Here is a 21644-nt window from a genome sequence, read left to right as displayed (position 1 = left end):
CGGAATATCGTTGGATGTTATAACCGCCTTCGAATAGATTAAGTAATAACACCATTAGTCATCTTCTTATTTTTTGTTTACCTAGGAATCACTGGACCTAAATTTCTCCTCTGTTACCGCTTTATTATATCCATAACTCACACTAGCATAATTTATTGAGGGTCATTTGATTTTCCAATACATTAACTAGGCATTTACATATTTGTCGTTATCCGGCTGTCCTCAGTTATAATCCATTTTCTATTACTTTCAACTCTCTTAACTGTATTATTTTCTTCCTTAATTACGCCGTATGTACGCGAGTGCTACAAACTACTGGATGTATTTCCACCAAGATTCATATTTAGAATACACCTGTCCTTGATAGGTTTTAGGGCAAATATTGTTTCTAAATCTCTGAACTGAGTGGGGGTTTATACGAAACCGAAACAGTGATTTTGCACTTCCACAAAATATACACAACCAACGTTAATTTAAATCTACCTGCCTTGGTAGAAATTAATTTCTAAACCTTTTTTCTCATGTGCATCATTTCGATACGAGGATTAATAAGGGAGATATCATTAACGGACCGTTTTTTTGTACAAGTCCCAACGGACTTAACTCACGAGCGGGTGCGTGTAAAGCGTATTCCTTACAACTTGAAAACTACTGAAGACATTCGAACCAAAATTCATATTTAGCATCCACCTGTCCAAAGGTAGGTTTTAAACGTAAATAATATTTCATGTTCCGGAATGGACTGGCGGTTTATAGGGAACAGAAATGGTGATTTTACTCTTCCACAATATATACAGAACAAGACCAACCTGACTGGAAATCGACCAAACGTGATGGAATTCTACCTCTAAACCTTTTTTTCATGTGCATTTTTTTCGTCAGGAGGATTAATAAGGGAGATATCATGAATGGTCAGTTTTGCAGGTTAAGTCCAGCGGACATAGCCAAAAAGGTGTTTTACATGGAGCAGATTCCTTATCTATATAAATCAAATCGTAACGACTGTGTGCCTCTACACTGACTATTTTGGCGAAATTTTCGTACAGCTTTCCGTTTAAGGGGTAATAATGACCTTCTGCATAATTTTTCGTTTAGTTTCCTGAAAGTCCTAATTTTTACCCGCCTCGCCCAAAATCCAGATTTCGGCATAATCTGCCAGAAGAAAAAGAAGATAATTGAAACTGCCAAAATTATACGTTTTAGCCTGTAACGAACGGAAAACATCCAAGATCATTACATTTTTCACTTTTTATCCCCGAAGAATATCGAAATATGCAGGCAATTTTAATGATGGTGCAGACCTTCGGAAATTCCTATCACATAACAGATTGCACGATCTCTGTTCAATTTGGAATGATCTACAACCTTGGTCTTATGACTTTTTGCCGTATCTTTATCCCTTTTACGTTTGATTTTTCTCTATTAATGGATGTTAAGTCAATTTGGAATTTTCACATGCATAATTCATACCTTCGATTACTTATATGAAATACAGAATCATCAAACTCTTCACGAAAATTGGCCCACCCAGTAGCCATATATCAGCCAAATGCTATGTATGTAGCTGTCACATAATTATCCGAAAAGTAATGTAATGTGAGATAATCTTACAAGAACGTTACCCTGTTCCACGTTTCTAACTCAATCTGACCCAAGAATAGATGACATATCATAGGACCAGCCATTTAGGCCACTAAATCCGGCGTGTCTTATGGTATAATCCTTTGTCGATATGACGTACGTTTAGTAGCAGTTAATCTGTAAATGAAGGTCTTCAATATTGTAAACACGCATATACTTTCATATGTCGATCTATATATATTCACTGATGTCGATTTGTAGTGATCGAGAAAGGGTTGGTCTGCTGTTGTAATCAGTACCCCCCACACCGACTTTGACTGGCAGTATGAAAGGGTTCCTTCTCCAACTCCTGTGTAACTGTCATTAGTAAGGAAGGTCTACAATTGTAATGAATAGTTCACTTCTCGATTTGACTTGCAGAAGGCAAGTGAGCATGCAGTTTTGTTTAAAACTCCCCTACCCGATTGTGTTTGGCAGTAGGCAAGGGTGCCCGCCATTATAAAGAAATGTCCTCATCTAAAATGTGACTGGCATTAGGCATAGTGGCCTGCTATTTTGATGGAAACTCACCAACTTGGTGTGACTGGCAGTAAGCTGGCTGGAAGTAGGAAAATGGGCCTGGCATTATAATAACTGCACAACTCAGTTTCGAGTGATAGTAGGGTAATTGCCTGCCATTATAATAAAAACTGTAATCTGTCTGGAAGTAGGAAAGGGGGGCAGCCATTTTAACGAAAACTCCCCAAATCGATTCTGTGCGCATAGTAGGCAATGGGGCCTGCAATTATAATGTAAACTTCCCAACTCGATTGTGAATGGCAGTAGGCAAGTGAGCCTGCCGTTATATCACAAATCCATAACAAACACTTTACATTGGAAACAATGTACGGGGACCTCCCCATGCTCTTTCTCGGATAACGCTAAGAGACATGCAATTTTAAAACAATCTTATTTACTACATGCACACTATTTACTTCGATATTCGAATACAATGTAGAATACCGTAGAGAAGCACGGGTACATTCGCTAGTCTATATAAATAAAATTGTAGGGGGTCCGCTGTCTGTAATTTCTTTTGTTTTGCCAATTTTTCAGATATTTAACCGTTTTAGGTCAACTCAAGACCGAATCGGTGGTTTTTACGTTTCGTGTCTGTTTGTTTGTCTGTTTGTTTGTCTGTTTGTCTGTCTGTTTGTCTGTTTGTCTGTTCCACCATCACGTCGAAACGGCTGGATAGATCTCAACCAAACTTCATATTTAGGGTATACTCATACCGGGGAAGGTTTTGATATGCATATCATTTTAAAATCTTTGAATACACGGGGGGTTTATAGGAAAACCAGAATGGTTTTTCCACCATCACGTCGAAACGGCTGGATAGATCTCAACCAACCTTCATATTTAGAGTATACTCATCCCTGGAAAGGTTTTGATATGCATATCATTTTAAAATCTTTGAATACACGGGGGGTTTATAGGAAAACCAGAATGGTTTCTCCACAATCACGTCGAAACGGCTGAATAGATCTCAACCAAACTTCATATTTAGAGTATACTCATACCGGGGAAGGTTTCAATATGCATATCATTTTAAAATCCTTCAATAGACGGGGGTTTATAGGAAAGCCAGAATGGTTTTCCCCCATTTTCTCTTATACTATTGATTTTCTGTAAACTTCGTTTACCGTACGTGAAACGTCTCTTCATTATAAACAACTTTTGTTACGTTCACAATTTACCTTACTCTTCACATGACGGAGAAATTTACAATTTTCCGCTGGTATCATGCTCTGCATTGAGTGACCGACAGACCGACAACGAACCTACAGGTTACCATGGCAACGTCTCTGACTGCATGCCGGCAGGGAAGGAACGTATTGCCATTTTCCTCATCATGCTTTTAAATTCGTGGTTGTTCCTTGGGTAGAAGGCAAGAGAGGCGTCAATCGGCCTATCTGCGGGATATTGGCGGAATATCGTTGGATATTATAACCGCCCTCGAATAGATTAAGTAATAACACCATTAGTCATCTTCTTCTTATTTGTTTACCTAGGAATCACTGGACCTAAATTTCTCCTCTGTTACCGCTTTATTATATCCATAACTCACACTAGCATAATTTATTGAGGGGCATTTGATTTTCCAATACATTAACTTGGCATTTACATATTTGTCGTTATCCGACTGTCCTCAGTTATAACCCATTTTCTATTACTTTCAACTTTCTTAACTGTATTATTTTCTTCCTTAATTACGCCGTATGTACGCGAGTGCTACAAACTACTGGATGTATTTCCACCAAGATTCATATTTAGAATACACCTGTCCTTGATAGGTTTTAGGGCAAATATTGTTTCTAAATCTCTGAACTGAGTGGGGGTTTATACGAAACCGAAACAGTGATTTTGCACTTCCACAAAATATACACAACCAACGTTAATTTAAATCTACCTGCCTTGGTAGAAATTAATTTCTAAACCTTTTTTCTCATGTGCATCATTTCGATACGAGGACTAATAAGGGAGACATCATTAACGGACCGTTTTTCTGTACAAGTCCCATCGGACTTAACTCACGAGCGGGTGCGTGTAAAGCGTATTCCTTACAACTTGAAAATTACTGAAGACATTCGAACCAAAATTTATATTTAGCATCCATCTGTCCAAAGGTAGGTTTTAAACGTAAATAATATTTCATGTTCCGGAATGGACTGGCGGTTTATAGGGAACCGATATGGTGATTTTACTCTTCCACAATGTATACAGAACAAGACCAACCTGACTGGAAATCGACCAAACGTGATGGAATTCCACCTCTAAAACTTTTTCTTCATGTGCATTTTTTCGTAAGGAGGATTAATAAGGGAGATATCATGAATGGTCAGTTTTGCAGGTTAAGTCCAGCGGACATAGCCCAAAAGGTGTTTTACATGGAGCAGATTCCTTATCTATATAAATCAAATCGTAACGACTGTGTGCCTCTACACTGACTATTTTGGCGAAATTTTCGTACAGCTTTCCGTTTAAGGGGTAATAATGACCATCTCCATAATTTTTGGTTTAGTTTCCTGAAAGTCCTAATTTTTACCCGCCTCACCCAAAATCCAGATTGCGGCATAATCTGCCAGAAGAAAAAGAAGATAATTGAAATTTGACAAAATTATACGTTTTAGCCTGTAACGAACGGAAAACATCCTAGATCATTAAATTTTTCACTTTTTATCCGCGAAGAATATAGAAATATGCAGGCAATTTTTATGATGGTGCAGACCTTCGGAAATTCCTATCACATAACGGATTGCACAATATTCGTTCAATTTGGAATGATCTACAACCTTGGTCTTATGACTTTTTGCCGTATCTGTATCCCTTTTACGTTTGATTTTTCTCTATTAATCGATGTTAAGTCAATTTGGAATTTTCACATGCATAATTCATACTTTCAGTTACTTATATGAAATACAGAATCATCAAACTCTTCACGAAAATTGGCCCACCCAGTAGCCATATGTGAGCCAAATGCTATGTATGTAGCTGTCACATAATTATCCGAAAAGTAATGTAATGTGAGATAATCTTACAAAAACTTTACCCTGTTCCACGTTTCTAACTCAATCTGACCCAAGAATAGATGACATATCATAGGACCAGGTATTTAGGCCACTAAATCCGGCGTGTCTTATGGTATAATCCTTTGTAGATATGACGTACGTTTAGTAGCAGTTAATCTGTAAATGAAGGTCTTCAATATTTTTAACACGCATATACTTTCGTATGTCGATCTATATATATTCACTGATGTCGATGTGTAGCGATCGAGAAAGGGTGGGTCTGCTATTGTAATCAGTACTCCCAACACCGACTTTGACTGGCAGTAGGAAAGGGTTCCTTCTCCAACTCCTGCGTAACTGTCATTAGTAAGGAAGGCCTACAATTGTAATGAATAGTTCACTTCTCGATTTGACTTGCAGAAGGCAAGTGAGCATGCAGTTTTGTTTAAAACTCCCCTACCCGATTGTGTTTGGCAGTAGGCAAGGGTGCCCGCCATTATAAAGAAATGTCCTCATCTAAAATGTGACCGGCATTAGGCATAGTGGCCTGCTATTTTGATGGAAACTCACCAACTTGGTGTGACTGGCAGTAAGCTGGCTGGCAGTAGGAAAATGGGCCTGGCATTATAATGATAACTGCTCAACTCAATTTCGAGTGATAGTAGGGTAATTGCCTGCCATTATAATAGAAACTCCTCAACTTAATCTGTCTGGAAGTAGGAAAGGGGGGCTGCCATTTTAACGAAAACTCCCCAAATAGATTCTGTCCGCGTAGTAGGCAATGGGGCCTGCAATTATAATGTAAACTTCCCAACTCGATTTTGAATGCCAGTAGGCAAGTGAGCCTGCCGTTATATCACAAATCCGTAACAAACACTTTACATTGGAAACAACGTACTGGGACCTTCCCATGCTCTTTCTCGGATAACGCTAAGAGACATGCAATTTTAAAATAATCTTATTTACTGCATGTACACTATTTACTTCGATATTCGAATACAATGTAGAATACCGTAGCGAAGCACGGGTACATTCGCTAGTATATATATAAAATAAGAGTTTTGTCTGTACATTGCTCAGAATTTGAAAAGAATGGTATTTCTGTGTTGGTCATGTCCACAGTAACCAGGAAATGCACTTTTTACTTTTCCGTAATTTCTGTCTGTCTGTCTGTCTGTCTGTCTGTCTGTCTGTCTGTCTGTCTGTCTGTCTGTCTGTCTGTCTGTCTGTCTGTCTGTCTGTCTGTCTGTCTGTCTGTCTGTACGCGCATCACTAGAAAATGGCCAAAGAGAATTTAATGAAAATCGGTATGCAAAGTCGGGGAATAAGTCGCTACAATGTAGGCTATAAATAATTTTATTCACACTCGTAGAAATGGTAGTTTAGGGGAAGGCCTAAAATTTAATTTTACCAAGCTCGATAGCTGCAGTCGCTTAAGTGCGGCCAGTATCCAGTATTCAGGAGATAGTAGGTTCGAACCCCACTGTCGGCAGCCCTGAAAAAGGTTTTCCGTGGTTTCCCATTTTTACACCAGGCAAATGCTGGGGCTGTCCCTTAATTAAGGCCACGGCCGCTTCCTTCCTACTCCTAGCCCTTTCCTGTCCCATCGTCGCCGTAAGACCTATCTGTGTCGGTGCGACGCAAAACAACTAGCAAAAAAAAAAAAAAAAAAAAAAGTGTTCAAATATTTGTTTTTAGTGGTCCTATCTTCATAAAAATTGGTATGCAAAGTCGAGGAATACGTCGCTACAATCTTGCCTATGAATAATTTTATTCACGCTGAGTGAAATGGTAGTTTAGGGGAAGGCCTAAAATTTAATTTTTAAATATTTACGTTATTAGTGGTCCTATTTCATTGAAAATTGGTATGCAAAGTCAGAGAATGAGCCACTACTATTTAAACTATAAGTAATTTTATTTATGCTGAGTGAAATGGTAGTTTAGGGGAAGGCCTAAATATAATTTTCAAATATTTATATTATTAATTGTCGTATCGATAAATACTACATAACCATAGTTACAGAGAATTAAATTTCCGTCCATTTATGTCTTATACATTTTTACCGTACCGGCTATGATAACACGGATATTCATGAATTTGTACTTTTGTTGCTAAGTCCATATCAACGCCGAGCCACGAGAAAATGGGTTAACAGAATTTAATGAAAATCGGTGTATAGAGTCGGGGCATAAGAAACTACAGTCTAAGCTATAAACAATTTTATTCATCCTGGATGAAATTGTAGTTTAGGGGAAGGTGCCTAAAATGTAATTTTTAAATACCAGTGTTATTGGTCCTATCGAAAAGTACTATATAAAAAAGTTATAGAGAATTCAATTTCCGATCATTTATTTTTTTATTCAGTTTTACCGTACCGACTATCATAAGAGTGGTATTTCAGAGTCGGAAGAAAACGAAATGTGAAGGCCTGTGTTGTTGTTGTTGTTGTTGTTTGAGTTATCAGTCCATAGACTGGTTTGATGCAGCTCTCCATGCCACCCTACCCTGTGCTAAAGGCCTATAATATCGAAAGTGCATTAACATTGATCAACAATAACATTACATTGACCATTGTTTATTGTGATGTTCTTTGCCTCTTATGCTGCCTCTCAACTCCGATAGATGGGATTATTGCTGCGTACCGAGTATAAAGGCCTGACTGAATATTGGCAGGAAATAGCCGGGGAGTTAGAAAAAATTTCTTCTTTAGCATGCCATTCCTCTGGTTCATACATTTTCTGATATAGCTGGTACGTAACACATTGGATATCATAGTATTTCAGCTATTCGATCCCTACTTTGACGCGCTGTTTTGAGTGAGCAGTGTGCATACTTAAGGCAGAGCCTTACTTAGTAGTAGTAGTAGTACCTGGTCTAGAATAACAATTTAGGCCTTTTCCAAATTATAGTACCACAATATTCACTAAGTAACTCAAAATTCAACTCTGAAAAGCCGTTTCTTAAGAAAAGCTTCTTTCTTTTCACTTTTATTTAATTCTACATTCAATTTATTCCAAATTAGCAGTGAAGAAGTAGACTTCTTGAATAACCATATACAGGTATTTAACAGTAAGATTATATTTTACATTCATTTTTCCATCACGAAACCTGTTGATTTAATGACAATTTCATAATTTGCATTTAAAATGTGGCTACAGCTCTGGGTACATTCTGAGTATCTGTTTTATAAAATATGCATATATTGCTTTGCCTTTTCGTGTTTTGATTGATTTGTTTGTGACTGATACTTAAGTCATCTTCAATGCCTCAGACAATATTTGAGTGAATTAAATTTCATTGTAATGTTACTGTTAAACATATTATGTGTTGGGAAGCAGATTATTTATATTTATTTTGTTCACATCCATGCTATCTGTTATCTTGCTGATAGTTTAAACAAGATCTTTTATGAGGGAAAAGTGTTATTTTCATTTTCTCTTATGTTATATCTTGTCAAGACTGTTATCTTTCTTGTAATGCAGAATAGATATCTGGATGCTCTTGCCTTGGGAATGGCATTTTACCAAGATCGTGCCAAGGCTGTTGTAGGACTCAAGGGCCCAAAACACAAACGAAAAGAAATAGCTCGAGACAAGGTAAGTACTTTTCAACTTCATTTGAAAGAATCTCTCTTGTATTGTATGAATGATATATTTATGGCTCAATCTATAATTCAAACCAGGTGATGATCCCCCTGAGCAATACAAGATTTAGGGTGCTATTCATAGTTCTGCTTAGTCCAGACTAAAGCCATACCAATTATGAACTAAGAGCGGACGAACATTTCTCTTATTCATAGATGACTTTCCCCGTTTGTCCGAGGATGATCCGGCTTTAGTCCGGACTAACTTCAATCGTGCTCCACAGTTAGTTTAACTGAGGACTGACTTCTTTAACATGGAGGTCGTACGTGAAGTTGCGGTTACTTCGCGAAATAAGGGAGATGAGAAGACATATGAAAATGTATGAAATACGACTGATTATCTTCCTGAAGTACAACGATATCAGTTTTACGAATAGATATTGTTTTACAAAGACCAATACAAGAGATCTGATAAAGTAGTGCGTCCTAACCTATATGAGCATGCAAACAATAGGCCGCTAGACTCTTACCTCACTACGTAAAGTTTCCTGCCGAAGAAGAAGAAAGATGAGCAGCGATAAAGTTTCGCGATATTACAGTACTTAATTTCCTCAAATAACTATTTGAATTGTATTTGTCTATTATCTGCAGTAATACACTGTATAACATGCATAAGTCAGTTAGCATGGTGGCCATGATCGTTAAGGCATTGAGTTCATATCATGGTCTGGCACCGTGGTTAGCTGGTTCGAGTCCCGTAGGTCGAAAATAGTTTTACTATCAGAATGTTGGCTGGCAGGACAGGGGAGGTGGTGGTATACAATTTCTAATCACCAGATTACGTGCCAAAATCCTGGATTATGTTTCAAACCTCTCCATATTGCTTATATGGAGTGAGGGCATGTGACGCTGTTGATGGTGATTCGTCCGTCGTATGGGGAAGTAAAGGCTTGAGCAGACCCATTCATGCTGTTCGACAGGAGTAGGCAAGGTTTATGAATAGCACCCTTAAAGTTCAATTATATTTTATATTTAAAATACTAGCACTAGTTTCTACCCTTTAATTGGGTCATGCTCGGCTAGCTATTTAAATTTTTAAGTACTAAAAATAGAATTCTCATGTAAAAATTGTTAAAAATTGTTAAAGAATAATTTTTAAAAATATCACAGTTGTTTATAAAATGTTCACTATGGTTGTTAAAAGTACCTTAAGCTGTTGTGAACTGTCCTTCATAAATAATATGAAGATTTATGCTCAAACTGTGTAGAAATATAGTGTTGTTACGTGCCAATGCTGCGGTAGCCCCTCTCGGTACTTCTGGGAAGGAAGTAGTGAGTCAGCCGACCAAGGAGCTTCCAGCTGGCCTGGAGGGCATGGCTGGCATTTCCATGTATTGTTCTTATGGGCTGGCTTACCTGCAAGTTTCTTGGAGATGTAACAGGAATATTCCGTCTCTGGCCAAATCACGAATATTTTGGTGCACATCACCTGAGCTATAAAAAGGCAGGCTAGCCGCAGACAGTCAGTGTTGGGCTCTGTGGTGGAGTCAGTGTGACACTCAATGAGTTGGGTTCCGTGGCTGGGCTGAGGGTGACAAAGGTATTGGCTGTCGCTAGTGTCCCACCGAGGTCTAAACGAGGAGCTGTTGCTGGTATCGGAGAGTTCAGAGAGTGGCTTAGCTAATGACGCGTGCTGAATGGAAAACTGTGTACTGCGTGAGATTACTGTGTGTTCGTGTCTTTCTGTGGACTGAGGACCACCATGAATGAGCAAGGGAAGCTGCTGTGTGTGTGAGGGTAATTGGACCTGTGTTGATATTTGCTGTTGTATCATCCTGCTCTTGACTACTGTTGAGCCATTGCTGTTTAGTTGTTCACTGCATGTGACTGTGTGAATTACTGGACTGGAATAGTCATTGTGTGTTGTGTAGCCCGTCTCGGACAGGTGAGGCGCTGGCCTTCTGATTCCAACTTGGCAGGTTCGATCCTGGCTCAGTCCGGTGGTTATTTGAGGTGTTCAGATATGCCAGCCTCATGTCGGTAGATTTACTGGCACTTAAAAGAACCCCTGCGGGATTAAATGCCGGCACTTCGGCGTATCCGAAAACTGTAAAAGTAGTTAGTAAAGCCAGTAACATTATTATTGTGTAGCCCATAGCCCTGTGTTCAAATCCAGAAGTCTATACACAGCTACTGTATGAGGTGACTGGACTTGTGAAAGTGAAAGTAAGAATTAGTCGTCCCCAGGTAATAGCAATGGGCCGGACTGCCTGCTGTGCCATAAGGAAGAGACTTGTAAACAGACAGCAATTAGTAAGTGTGGCCATTCATGGTTGGTTAGAATTGTGTGTGTATATTTGCATGTGTACATTTGTTGAGTCATTAATAAAACAGATGCTGTTTTATTTGTAACAGTATATACAGTGCTGTGTAACTCCGCTTAATGCAGGTGTAGTTCATTATAGTAAAATATGAGGTTGACCTGAGGGAACATCCTAGGTTGTTATGAAGATTGAGAACTGTTGCCAGTTCAGGAATCTATTGCAAGTCTGATTTGGAGCGAATTGGAGGATGTTTGAAAAGAAAGAAAACTAAAGTTGAAAAATGCTGTGTCAAATAGAAACCAGCGAAATAAGATCAATGTTTAAACTTCTTCCCTCGATTCCATGTGGGCCTGTTCCCAGTGGCTGTGTTTGCAGTGCACAGAGTGCCATCTGCTGCTTGGGGTGAGTTATTACTTGGAATGCCAGTGGGAGGTGAGGGGAGGGGAAGCAGGTGGAGGAGGCTGAAGAGAGTGTTTGTAGCATTGATTAGCAACCTTTTTGGAATAAGAATTAGCAATTCAAAGGATAAAAGTGTTAAATAAATTATTTTTTTCCTATTATTTCATTCAAATTATGGTTTGGGCTAGCATACTGATCTCCATGTATGAAGCATTCCTCGATGTTAAGCAAGGTGCCTTTTTATGTAAACCTTTAAAAATTTAAATCCTGTTCGATGGTGCAGGATTTATGTTCAATGTCAGCCACATGTTGTCCTATTGCAGAGAAATGGTTGTGTTTTAATGCCTTAGTATGTTCAAGGTAGCGAGTATTAAAACTTTTACCCATTTGACCTATATAACTGGAGTCACAACTGGAACACTTAAATCTATAAATATCTGAGAAGTTTCTATTTGTTAAGAGTTATTGACTGATTTTGAATTGTGGAAAATGGAGGAGTTATTAGATGTTTTTAAGGCTATTTGGATATTGTGTTTCTTAAATAAATGAGTGATATGAAGAATGCTATTATTATTGAAAGTGAATGTTGAGAATTCGTTTTTAGAATTTGCCTCCTTAACTAAGCTAGACTTGGGTTTATGTATGGATGTTGTTTAATTCTTTATTAAAGTTTTCACATGATAATGGAACATTGAAAGCTCTTTAAACGATGGTATAGGAAGTGGCTCTGTTTTGAGGATTAGGGTGTGCTGAGTCCCGTTTTATGGTATTTATAACGAGTGCATCCTACCCTGTAAAGTTTCCATCGCCGCATCCTCATACAATGGTATCACTTGCCGGTAGGACCAGCACTCACTGACGTCAATCACAGACTGCACGAGTCTGCTGTGTATGTCACCTGTGACTTCACATTGATGCACAAGTTTCCACAACGTGTTATCTTTGATCTGTATTTTAGTGAGTTCTGTGAATATGGGTTTCCTGTATATGTTACAGGAGAAATAATTATCATGCCTGGTAATTGTTACATCAAGATAATTCAGTGAGTTGTTTGATTCAGTTTCCATAGAAGTAAATTTCATGTGTGGATCTGAGGTGTTCGGCTGATTTGAAATGGTATTACCATTAGTGAAACATTCATCTACTATTGCAAAAACATCACCTACATGTCTAGTCCAAGAAAAGATGTTACTAATTTCATTAATTTTGGAATTTTGCAAGGTATCCAAATAAATCTCAGCCAAGATCTCTGAAGAGGGCGATCCCATGGGAAGCCCATGTTGCTGATAAATATTGATGTTGAAGCAAAGGTAGTTATTGACACATTTTAATATAGTTAGAAATTCTTCTATTTCTATGGGACCGTACGAATTGGCCGTGCAGTTAGGGGGGTGCAGCTGTGAGCTTGCGTTCAGGAGAGAGTGTGTTCGAACCCCACTGTCAGCAGCCCTGAAGGTGCTTTTCCGTGATTTCCCATTTCCGTAGCGGCCTTGTGGCACAGAGCTCTGCCCTCGGTCCATTATTATTAATTCTGGCAATCAATGATTTATTGCCAAATGTCACTGCTCATGCTTTTATATCCTATGCGGACGATACGTTAATTACAAAACACCAGAGCATCTCAGGTTTGCATTAAATGTTGCAGAAAGCTCTTGGAACTGCAATGCATTGATTTTCATCCATTAGGCTATTGTGCAATCAGGATAACTCGATATCTCACACTAGGTTTGTCCAAAGATATTGAAAGTCATTCATTCAAACTCGTGGGTTTTCATATTTATGCCAAATTGGACTGGGAAACACACAATGATCATGTTTGTAAAAAAAAAAAAAAAAAAAAAAAAAAAATACGAGTGACCTATTTTATATAGAAATTGAGGGATTTAGTTGGGATGGCATACTTTGATCTCTTCCAGTCACACATTACCTATGGGCTGTTGTTATTAAGGCATTCTTCTTACGTATACGATATTCTTCTAATACAGAAAAAGGTTGTCCGCACAATGTGTAAGGCTGGTGCAGTTGCCCATTGTCGACCTCTCTTCATTAAGCTTAAAATACTGACAATTATACATTTGTATATTTATGTCTCTTTGACATATATTAAAAGCAACATCAGTAAATTCAGTACCAGGGAAAACATTCACCTTCATGATACTCAGAGCAAAGCAGACTGACATTCCAGTTCATAGGCTGTCAAAAGCTGCTCACACATATAAAATCAGTTGTTTAAAGTTATGTTATAAATTACCACATTCTGCACGACCACCCCTTTAAGCAATTTTAAAAGGAAATTGTGTGATTGATTAATAGAAAATCCATTTTAAAATACCTCTGAATTTATACAAATGCATAATGTTAGTATTTTTAATAAAACATTTAGCCTTGTTAATATTAAGTACTGAATTATTATCAGTTCATGAGCCTGTTTCATTGTATTTGGTTATTGGCTTATAAAGATTCTTGATTCACACCAGGCAAATAGTGGGGCTGTACCATAATTAAGATACTTTCCTATCCTACTGTCACCATAAGACCTACCTGTGTCGGTGCGACGTAAAGCCATTTGAAAAAAAAATATATATGCAGTATATATTTCCATGGAGCTTAATTTACTATGTTGTGCCCATCTTGGTAGCTGCAGTCTCTTAAGTGTGGCCAGCACCCAGTATTCGGGAGATAGCGGCAAACTTAATTAAGGCCACAGCCACTTCCTTCCCACTCCTAACCCTTTCCTGTCCCATCGTTGCCATAAGACCTATCTGTGTTGGTGCAACGTAAAGCAACTTCTAAAAATTACTTTCAAATTAATTTTCATTGGGTACATATTAGTGACGTCATAGAAAGTTAAAAAATTATGAGGTTGAATTTTTAAGCTTTTAGTAATGTTGCAAAATTCTATGGTATTTTTTTTTTTTACAGTTTTCTTAGAAAGGACAATGCAGCATCTTTTTTTAATATTTTTTTATAAATTGTGAAGATTTTATAAGTGGGGTTAGGTCTGGGTCTCATGGCTTCGTAGATCTTGGAAAAGGCCTTGGATATACCATGTCTCAGATTCATTGTAATTAATTTGGATGGTTTCTGTTCGTTAAGGAGAAAATTGGTTTTTTACGTATTATTTTGAGGTTTCTTTGAATTTTGTTGTTAGGATCTTTCATAATAATTTTGAATATATTGTCTGAAAAAGAAATTGTTGAGTTTTATTTAAATATTCATGATACCCATAATAAATTTCAGACCTAGCCTCACTTATAAAACCTCACAGTTTATTCAGAACATTTAAATAGATGCTTACCTAGCTCGATAGCTGCAGTCGCTTAAGTGCAGTCAGTATCCAGTATTCGGGAGATAATAGGTTCGAACCCCACTGTCGGCAGCCGTGAAGATGGTTTTCCATGGTTTCCCATTTTCACACCTGGCAGATGCTGGGGCTGTACCTTAATTAAGGCCACGGACGCTTCCTTCCCATTCCTAGCTCTTTCCTGTCACATCGTCGCCATAAGACCTATCTGTGTCAGTGCGACATAAAGCCAGTAACAAAAAAACAAAAAAATAGATGCTATGTCTTCCTTTATAAGAAAACTAAAAAATACCATCGAATTTTGCAACATTGCTAAAAAGTTAAAAATCAACCTCAGCATTCATTAATTTTTTATGACATTACTAATATGTACCCAAACATTCTTGTTCAAGAAACTATAACTTTAATGAAAATTAATTTGAAACAGCATAGTAATTTAAGCTCAATGGAGATAGAAGAATTTCTAACTATATTAAAATTTTCCCTCAGTAATAACTAATTTTACTTCAGCAGCATACCTTCCCATGGGATTGCCAGCCTCGGGGATCTTGGCAGAGATTTATTTGTATAACTTGGAAAATTCCGAAGTTATGAAAATTAATAACATTTTTGTGACTAGACATATACACGATGGTTCTCCAATAGTAGATGAACATTTCAGTAACAATAATTCCATTTCAGATCAGCTGAACACATTAGATACATAACATTTACTATAGAAATGGAATCAAACCACCCATTGAATTATCTTGACCTAACAATTACTAGGAACGATAATTATTTATCCTGTAACATCTACCAGAAACCCACCCCAAGTATAAACACCATAAAACGGGACTCACCACACCTTAATCCTCAAAACAGAGCCAACTATACCATGGTTTACAGAGCTTTCAAAGTTCCATTATCCCATGAAAAGCTTAATAAAGAATTAAACATAATCCATACAAATAGCTAGAAGTAACGATTAAAGTAAAAAATTTGTGAATAAATTAATTTTCAAAATTAAATATAGCCGCGCTGAGTGGCTTAGACGGTTAAGGCACTGGCCTTCTGACCCCAACTTGGCAGGTTCGATCCTGGCTCAGTCCGGTGGTATTTGAAGGTGCTCAAATATGTCAGCCTCGTGTAGGTAGATTTACTGGCACGTAAAAGAACTCCTGCAGGACTAAATTCAGACACTTCGGCGTCTCCAAAAACTGTAAAAGAGTAGTTAGTGGGACGTAAGGCAAATAACATTATTATTAAAATTAATTAAAGAGACCAAATCTAAAAATTAATTCTGAACATTCACTCTCAATAATATTAATAAGTATCCATCATATCACCAATTCATTTAAGAAACACAATCTCAAAATAGCCTTAAAAATTTTCAATAACAGCTCCTTCATTTTCTACAATTCAAAATCAGTCAATAACTCTAATAAATGATACTACTCGGGTATTTATAGATTAGTGTGTTCCAGTTGCGACTCCAGTTATATAGGTCAAACTGGTAGAAGTTTTAATACTTGCTACCTTTAAAATACTAATGCATTAAAACAGAACCGTTTCTCTGCAATAGGACAACATATGGCTGATTTTGAACTTAATTTCTGCACTATCGAAAAGGATTTAAAATTTTTAAGAATTACACAAAAAGGCACCTTGCTTAATATCGAGGAATGCTTCATACATTGAGATCAGGATGCTAACCCGAACCGTAATTTAAATGAAATGACAGGAAAAAACAAACATTTTATTCATCACTTTTATCCTTTTAATTGCTAATTCTTATTCCAAAAAGTTGCTAATCAACACTACAAACACTCTCAACAGCCTTCTTCACCTGCTTCCCCTCACCTTCCCTTCCTCTGGCATTCCAAGTAATAGCTCATCCCGAGCAATGGATGGCATTCGGTGCACTGCAAACACAGCCACTGGGAGCAGGTCCACAGGGAACTGATGGAGTAAGTTTAAATGTTGATATTTTTTCGTTGGTTTGTATTTGTTATAGCATTCTTCAACTTTAGTTTTCTTTCTTTTTAGACATCCACCCATTCACTCTAATCCAGACTTGCAATAGATATACATATTGACAATTCCTTAACCGACAACAGTTTTCAATTTTACAAGTATCTTCATAGCAACCTAGGATGTTCCCTCAGGCCAACTTCGTATTATAATGTAACGTACAACTCCTGCATTAATCTGAGTTACACAGCACTGTATATACTATATTTCTACATGGTTTAATCATAAATCTTCGTACTATCTATGAAGGACAGTTAACAACAGCTGGTGCATACAAGAAACTTTTAACAGCCATAGTGAATGTTTTATAAACAACAGCTTGGATATTTATTTAACAGTGCTATTTGTTGTATTTAAGAATGTATGTATCCAGCTGAGGCTGACCCAATTAAAGGGTTGAAACTAGTACTAGTACTAGTACTAGTACTAGTATTTTATTAACAGTGCTATTTGTTGTATTTAAGAATGTATGTATCCAGCTGAGGCTGACCCAATTAAAGGGTTGAAACTAGTACTAGTATTTTAATTATGAAATACCATTGAACTTTAAATCTTGTATTGATAAGATGGAACGTCAATACGGAATATATAAAACTTATATCATATATTTATTTCAATTAAGATGTTGGTTTTTATTACAAAATATAAATTAAGTATCTATGTTACAAAAATTCACGTCTGGCCAGGATATCCTGCTACGGTAATGGAGTAGACCATACAGCCAATGTCTGAGTGCCGAGTGATAGGCGGCTGGAAATAATTTAACAATCTGAGGGAGCCAACAGCTTTGGCTGGATGACCTTCTTCAGGAGGGTGAAGGTTCCTAAGTGGATGAAATGCCACTGAAATCCTTCAGGTTGCATCTGAACTCCAGGGGAGCAGCTACTGACACGTTTCTGCTAATCCCCCTGTATTAACAGTAGTGGTGGTGGATGAACTTAGAGTGGGTCAGTGGCAGCCATCATGTAAAGTTTCCATTGCCACATCCTCATGCAATCCTTGGTATAGAACTAAATGAGGCCACAGCACTAGTTGCAAATAGAGGATTGTGGCAACATTTAGTAAATTCACAGAGGCTTGCAGACTGAACGCTGAACTGTGACAGACTCTGGGATCCCAGTAGTGTTTGATGACAACCCTAAAATTCATTGATTTTTCTAAAACTTTTGTGCCAGTGGAGGTAGTGCAGCTGGTTGAACAAATCAGTATCACAAATAACCGGTGGAAAACATTGAGCTCTCACCACATTCCGGGTTTAGATACTTTAAAATATCAACATATGTACTTGTAAGGAGTAACATGTATTAGTTGCATACAGATTTTAGGAAATCATTTTAATGGTGCAAACAGTCAAGCTCATGGGGATGAGGAAAATGATGTTGCTGAAATTATGCTTCAGGCAGTGGAAAGGATGGTAAATAAACTCCATTGTCACAAAGCAGCAGGAATAGATGACATTAGACCTGAAATGGTGAAATATAGTGGTGGGAAGGCAGGGATGAAATGGCTTCATAGAGTAGTAAGATTAACATGGAGTGTTGGTAAGGTATCTTCATGTAGGGGGCAACGTGTCCGCCTGTCACCCTTCAGCCCCAGGTTCGATTCCCAACCGGGTCGGGGTGTTTTATTTGTAATGATTAATATCCCTGGCCTGGGGACTGGGTGTTTGTGATGTCCTCAATCTTCCTTCCTTAACACACAACATTCCAAAGCAGTAATTGCAACTATCTATAAGCAAGGCAATAGGAAGGATTACAACAACTATCGAGGTATCTCATTGATTAGTACAGTATATGAGGCAAAGTATTCAGTGGCATCTTGGAATGGAGGGTGCAATCAGTGTTTGAGAGGAAGTTGAATGAAAACCAGTGTGGTTTCAGACCGCAGAGTGCCGGGCGAGTTGGCCGTGCGCGTAGAGGCGCGCGGCTGTGAGCTTGCATCCGGGAGATAGTAGGTTCGAATCCCACTATCGGCAGCCCTGAAAATGGTTTTCCGTGGTTTCCCATTTTCACACCAGGCAAATGCTGAGGCTGTACCTTAATTAAGGCCACGGCCGCTTCCTTCCAACTCCTAGGCCTTTCCTATCCCATCGTCACCATAAGACCTATCTGTGTCGGCACGACGTAAAGCCCCTAGCAAAAAAAAAAAAAAAACCCACAGAGGGGCTGTCAGGATCAGATTTTCAGTATGTGCCAGGTAATTGAAAAATACTAAGAGAGGATTAGACGATTGTGTTTGTTTCGTAGATGTAGAGAAGGCATCTGACAGGGTACCGAGGGAAAAGATGTTCGCCATACTGGGGGCTATGGAAATAAAGGTAAATTATTAAAATCAATCAAAGGCATTTATGTTGACAATTGGGCTTCAGTGAGAATTGATGGTAGAATGAGTTCTTGGTTCAGGGTACTTACAGGGGTTAGACTAGGCTGTAATCTTTCACCTCTGCTGTTCGTAGTTTACATGGACCTTCTGCTGAAAGGTATAAAGTAGCAGGTAGGGATTCAGTTAGGTGGAAATGTAGTAAGCAGTCTGACCTATGCTGACGACTTGGTCTTAATGGCAGATTGTGCCGAAAGCCTACAGTCTAATATCTTGGAACTTGAAAATAGGTGCAAAGAGTATAGTATGAAAATTAGCCTTTTGAAGACTAAATTGTTGTCAGTAGGTAAGAAATTCAACAGAATGGAATGTCAGATTGTTGATACAAAGCAGGAACAGGTAGATAATTTCAAGTATTTAGGTTGTCTATTCTCCCAGGATAGTAATATAGTGAGATTGAATTAAGGTTTAGTAAAGCTAATGCAGTGAGCTCGCAGTTGCAATCAACAGTGTTGTGTAAGAAGGAAGTCAGCTCCCGGACAAAACTACCTTTACATCGGTTTGTTTTCAGACCAACTTTGCTGTATGGGAGCGAAAGCTGGGTAGGCTCAGGATATCCTATTCATAAGTTAGAAGTAACAGACATGAAGGTAGTGAGAATGATTGCTAGTACAAACAGGTGGGAACAATGGCAGGTGTGTGCTCAGAATGTAACGACTGTAAAACGTTTTATATAGGTAGAACCGGGCGAACCTTAAATCAAAGATATCAAGAACATTTTAAGACAATAAAGTACAACAAGTATTCAGCTTTTGCGGAACACATTTATAACAATAACCATAGCTTTTTAGGGATCGAAAAGGACATGAAGTTAATTTTTAAAGGTAATTATGGATTTGAATTAAATACACGTGAAAACATTGAGATATTTTTAGCACAGACAAGGGAACCAGATAAAATTTTAAATGAAACAGTCGCAAGCAACATCTTGTTTACAATCTTGAGTTGACGTAAACATCAGGCGCTTACTACGTAACCTTGAGGTGACGTAACATCATGTGCTTGCATTGCGGTTCCGTCGTTAAAGCTGAACGCTTGTTAGTACTCGACCAACAGCCTGAGCACGAAGGAAAGCCAGCCTTACCATGGTATGTCCATAAATTTTTACAACAACATTGTAAGTTTACTTGTATTGATTTCATAATTTTACACTTGTTTTCTTTTTTTCTCATTTTACAGTTGATGTCAACAGGGCTACAAATTTAAACTCATTTTTAACTCATTTTGACGACACACTTACGTGAAGTTAAATTTAAATATTAACACTGATGATGGACCTTAGTGTCCGAAAACCGGTTATGTTTTAATAACGTGTGTGCTGATACGACTGTATATATCAATAATAATAATAAAATCAGAATGAGGAGATAAAGGCAAAGTTAGGAATGAACTCATTGGATGAACTGTATGCATAAACTGGCTTCCGTGGTGGGGTCATGTGAGGTGAACGGAGGAGGATAGGTTACCTAGGAGAATAATGGACTCTGTTGTGGAGGGTATGAGAAGTAGAGGGAGACCACGATGATGGTTAGGCTCAGTTTCTAATGATTTAAAAATAAGAGGCATAGAACTAAATGAGGCCACAGCACTAGTTGCGAATAGAGGATTGTCGTGACATTTAGTAAATTCACAAAGGGTTGCAGACTGAACTCTGAAAGGCGTAACGGTATATAATGATAATATATGTATATATTTTATTTTGGGCTCTTTACTGTGTATAAAGGTGATGTATGCATGGGCACAAAAAAGTGTAATTTTGTTTTCTGTCAAAATAATATTGAACATAAATGTAGGATTTTCCATTTGCATTTAGATTTATAAAGAACTAACATTTATAAACGTTTTAAGCTTATCATCCCACTAATAAGTTAAAAATTGAGGCTTGTGCAATTTTTTTTTTTAACATACGAATAAAAACCTCAGCACTGAGGTACCAAACAGTCAACTGGTAACTCAGCACCTAAAAGGTTAAAACTTCATTTCTTGAACAATCATCTGCACTATTCCCTGACAATTTGGGAGCCCTAAGTGATGAGTAGGTTGAAAGATTCCACCAACAAATAAAGGAAATGGAAAGAAGGTACCAAGGACAGTGGAACGTAGCGACGTTGGCTTACTACTATTGGTAGTTGGGGCTTAAAGAGGTAAACTACGCAACATGGCTATAAACGTCAGTCAACACAACCCTCCTCCTAGGCGAGGAAAAAGTTTTTCTTCAAGTGGTGCTCTGTAAAATTATGCTGGTAATCTGTTTTGTTGTACAAGGTTTTTCTTCTATTTTACAGTGCACTTTATTAGGCAAAAACTAACTTTTATGATGTTAGTTTTGTATACTGTAAGAAAACTGGATTCTGGTACTGAATTCAGTGTGTTAAACTTATTTACAATCACGTATAACATCTCAGACTTCAGAAAAAATGTTTATTTTTCTAGCTAGTCATTTACGGTCACCTATTAAATCACTTGTTTGTAGATCGGGGTGTCAAAATTTAGTGAAATGTGATCAGAA

The 21644-nt window shown here is 37.8% G+C and overlaps 1 protein-coding gene across 2 annotated transcripts in view; it reads left to right on the top strand.

The window, feature by feature from the left end:
• Vps8 (vacuolar protein sorting 8) overlaps positions 1 to 21644 on the top strand; it is a 221275-nt gene that overhangs the window by 96176 nt on the left and 103455 nt on the right. For both annotated transcript variants that reach the window (XM_068225913.1, XM_068225914.1), the window contains exon 9: positions 8616 to 8729. In XM_068225913.1, the coding sequence (XP_068082014.1) occupies positions 8616 to 8729 (114 nt within the window). The remainder of the gene's footprint in view (positions 1 to 8615; positions 8730 to 21644) is intronic.

This window comes from Anabrus simplex, chromosome 2, assembly GCF_040414725.1.
Source record: "Anabrus simplex isolate iqAnaSimp1 chromosome 2, ASM4041472v1, whole genome shotgun sequence".
NCBI lineage: Eukaryota > Metazoa > Arthropoda > Insecta > Orthoptera > Tettigoniidae > Anabrus > Anabrus simplex.
Note: the sequence above shows the minus strand (reverse complement) of the source record. Positions and strands in the feature narration are given on the sequence as shown.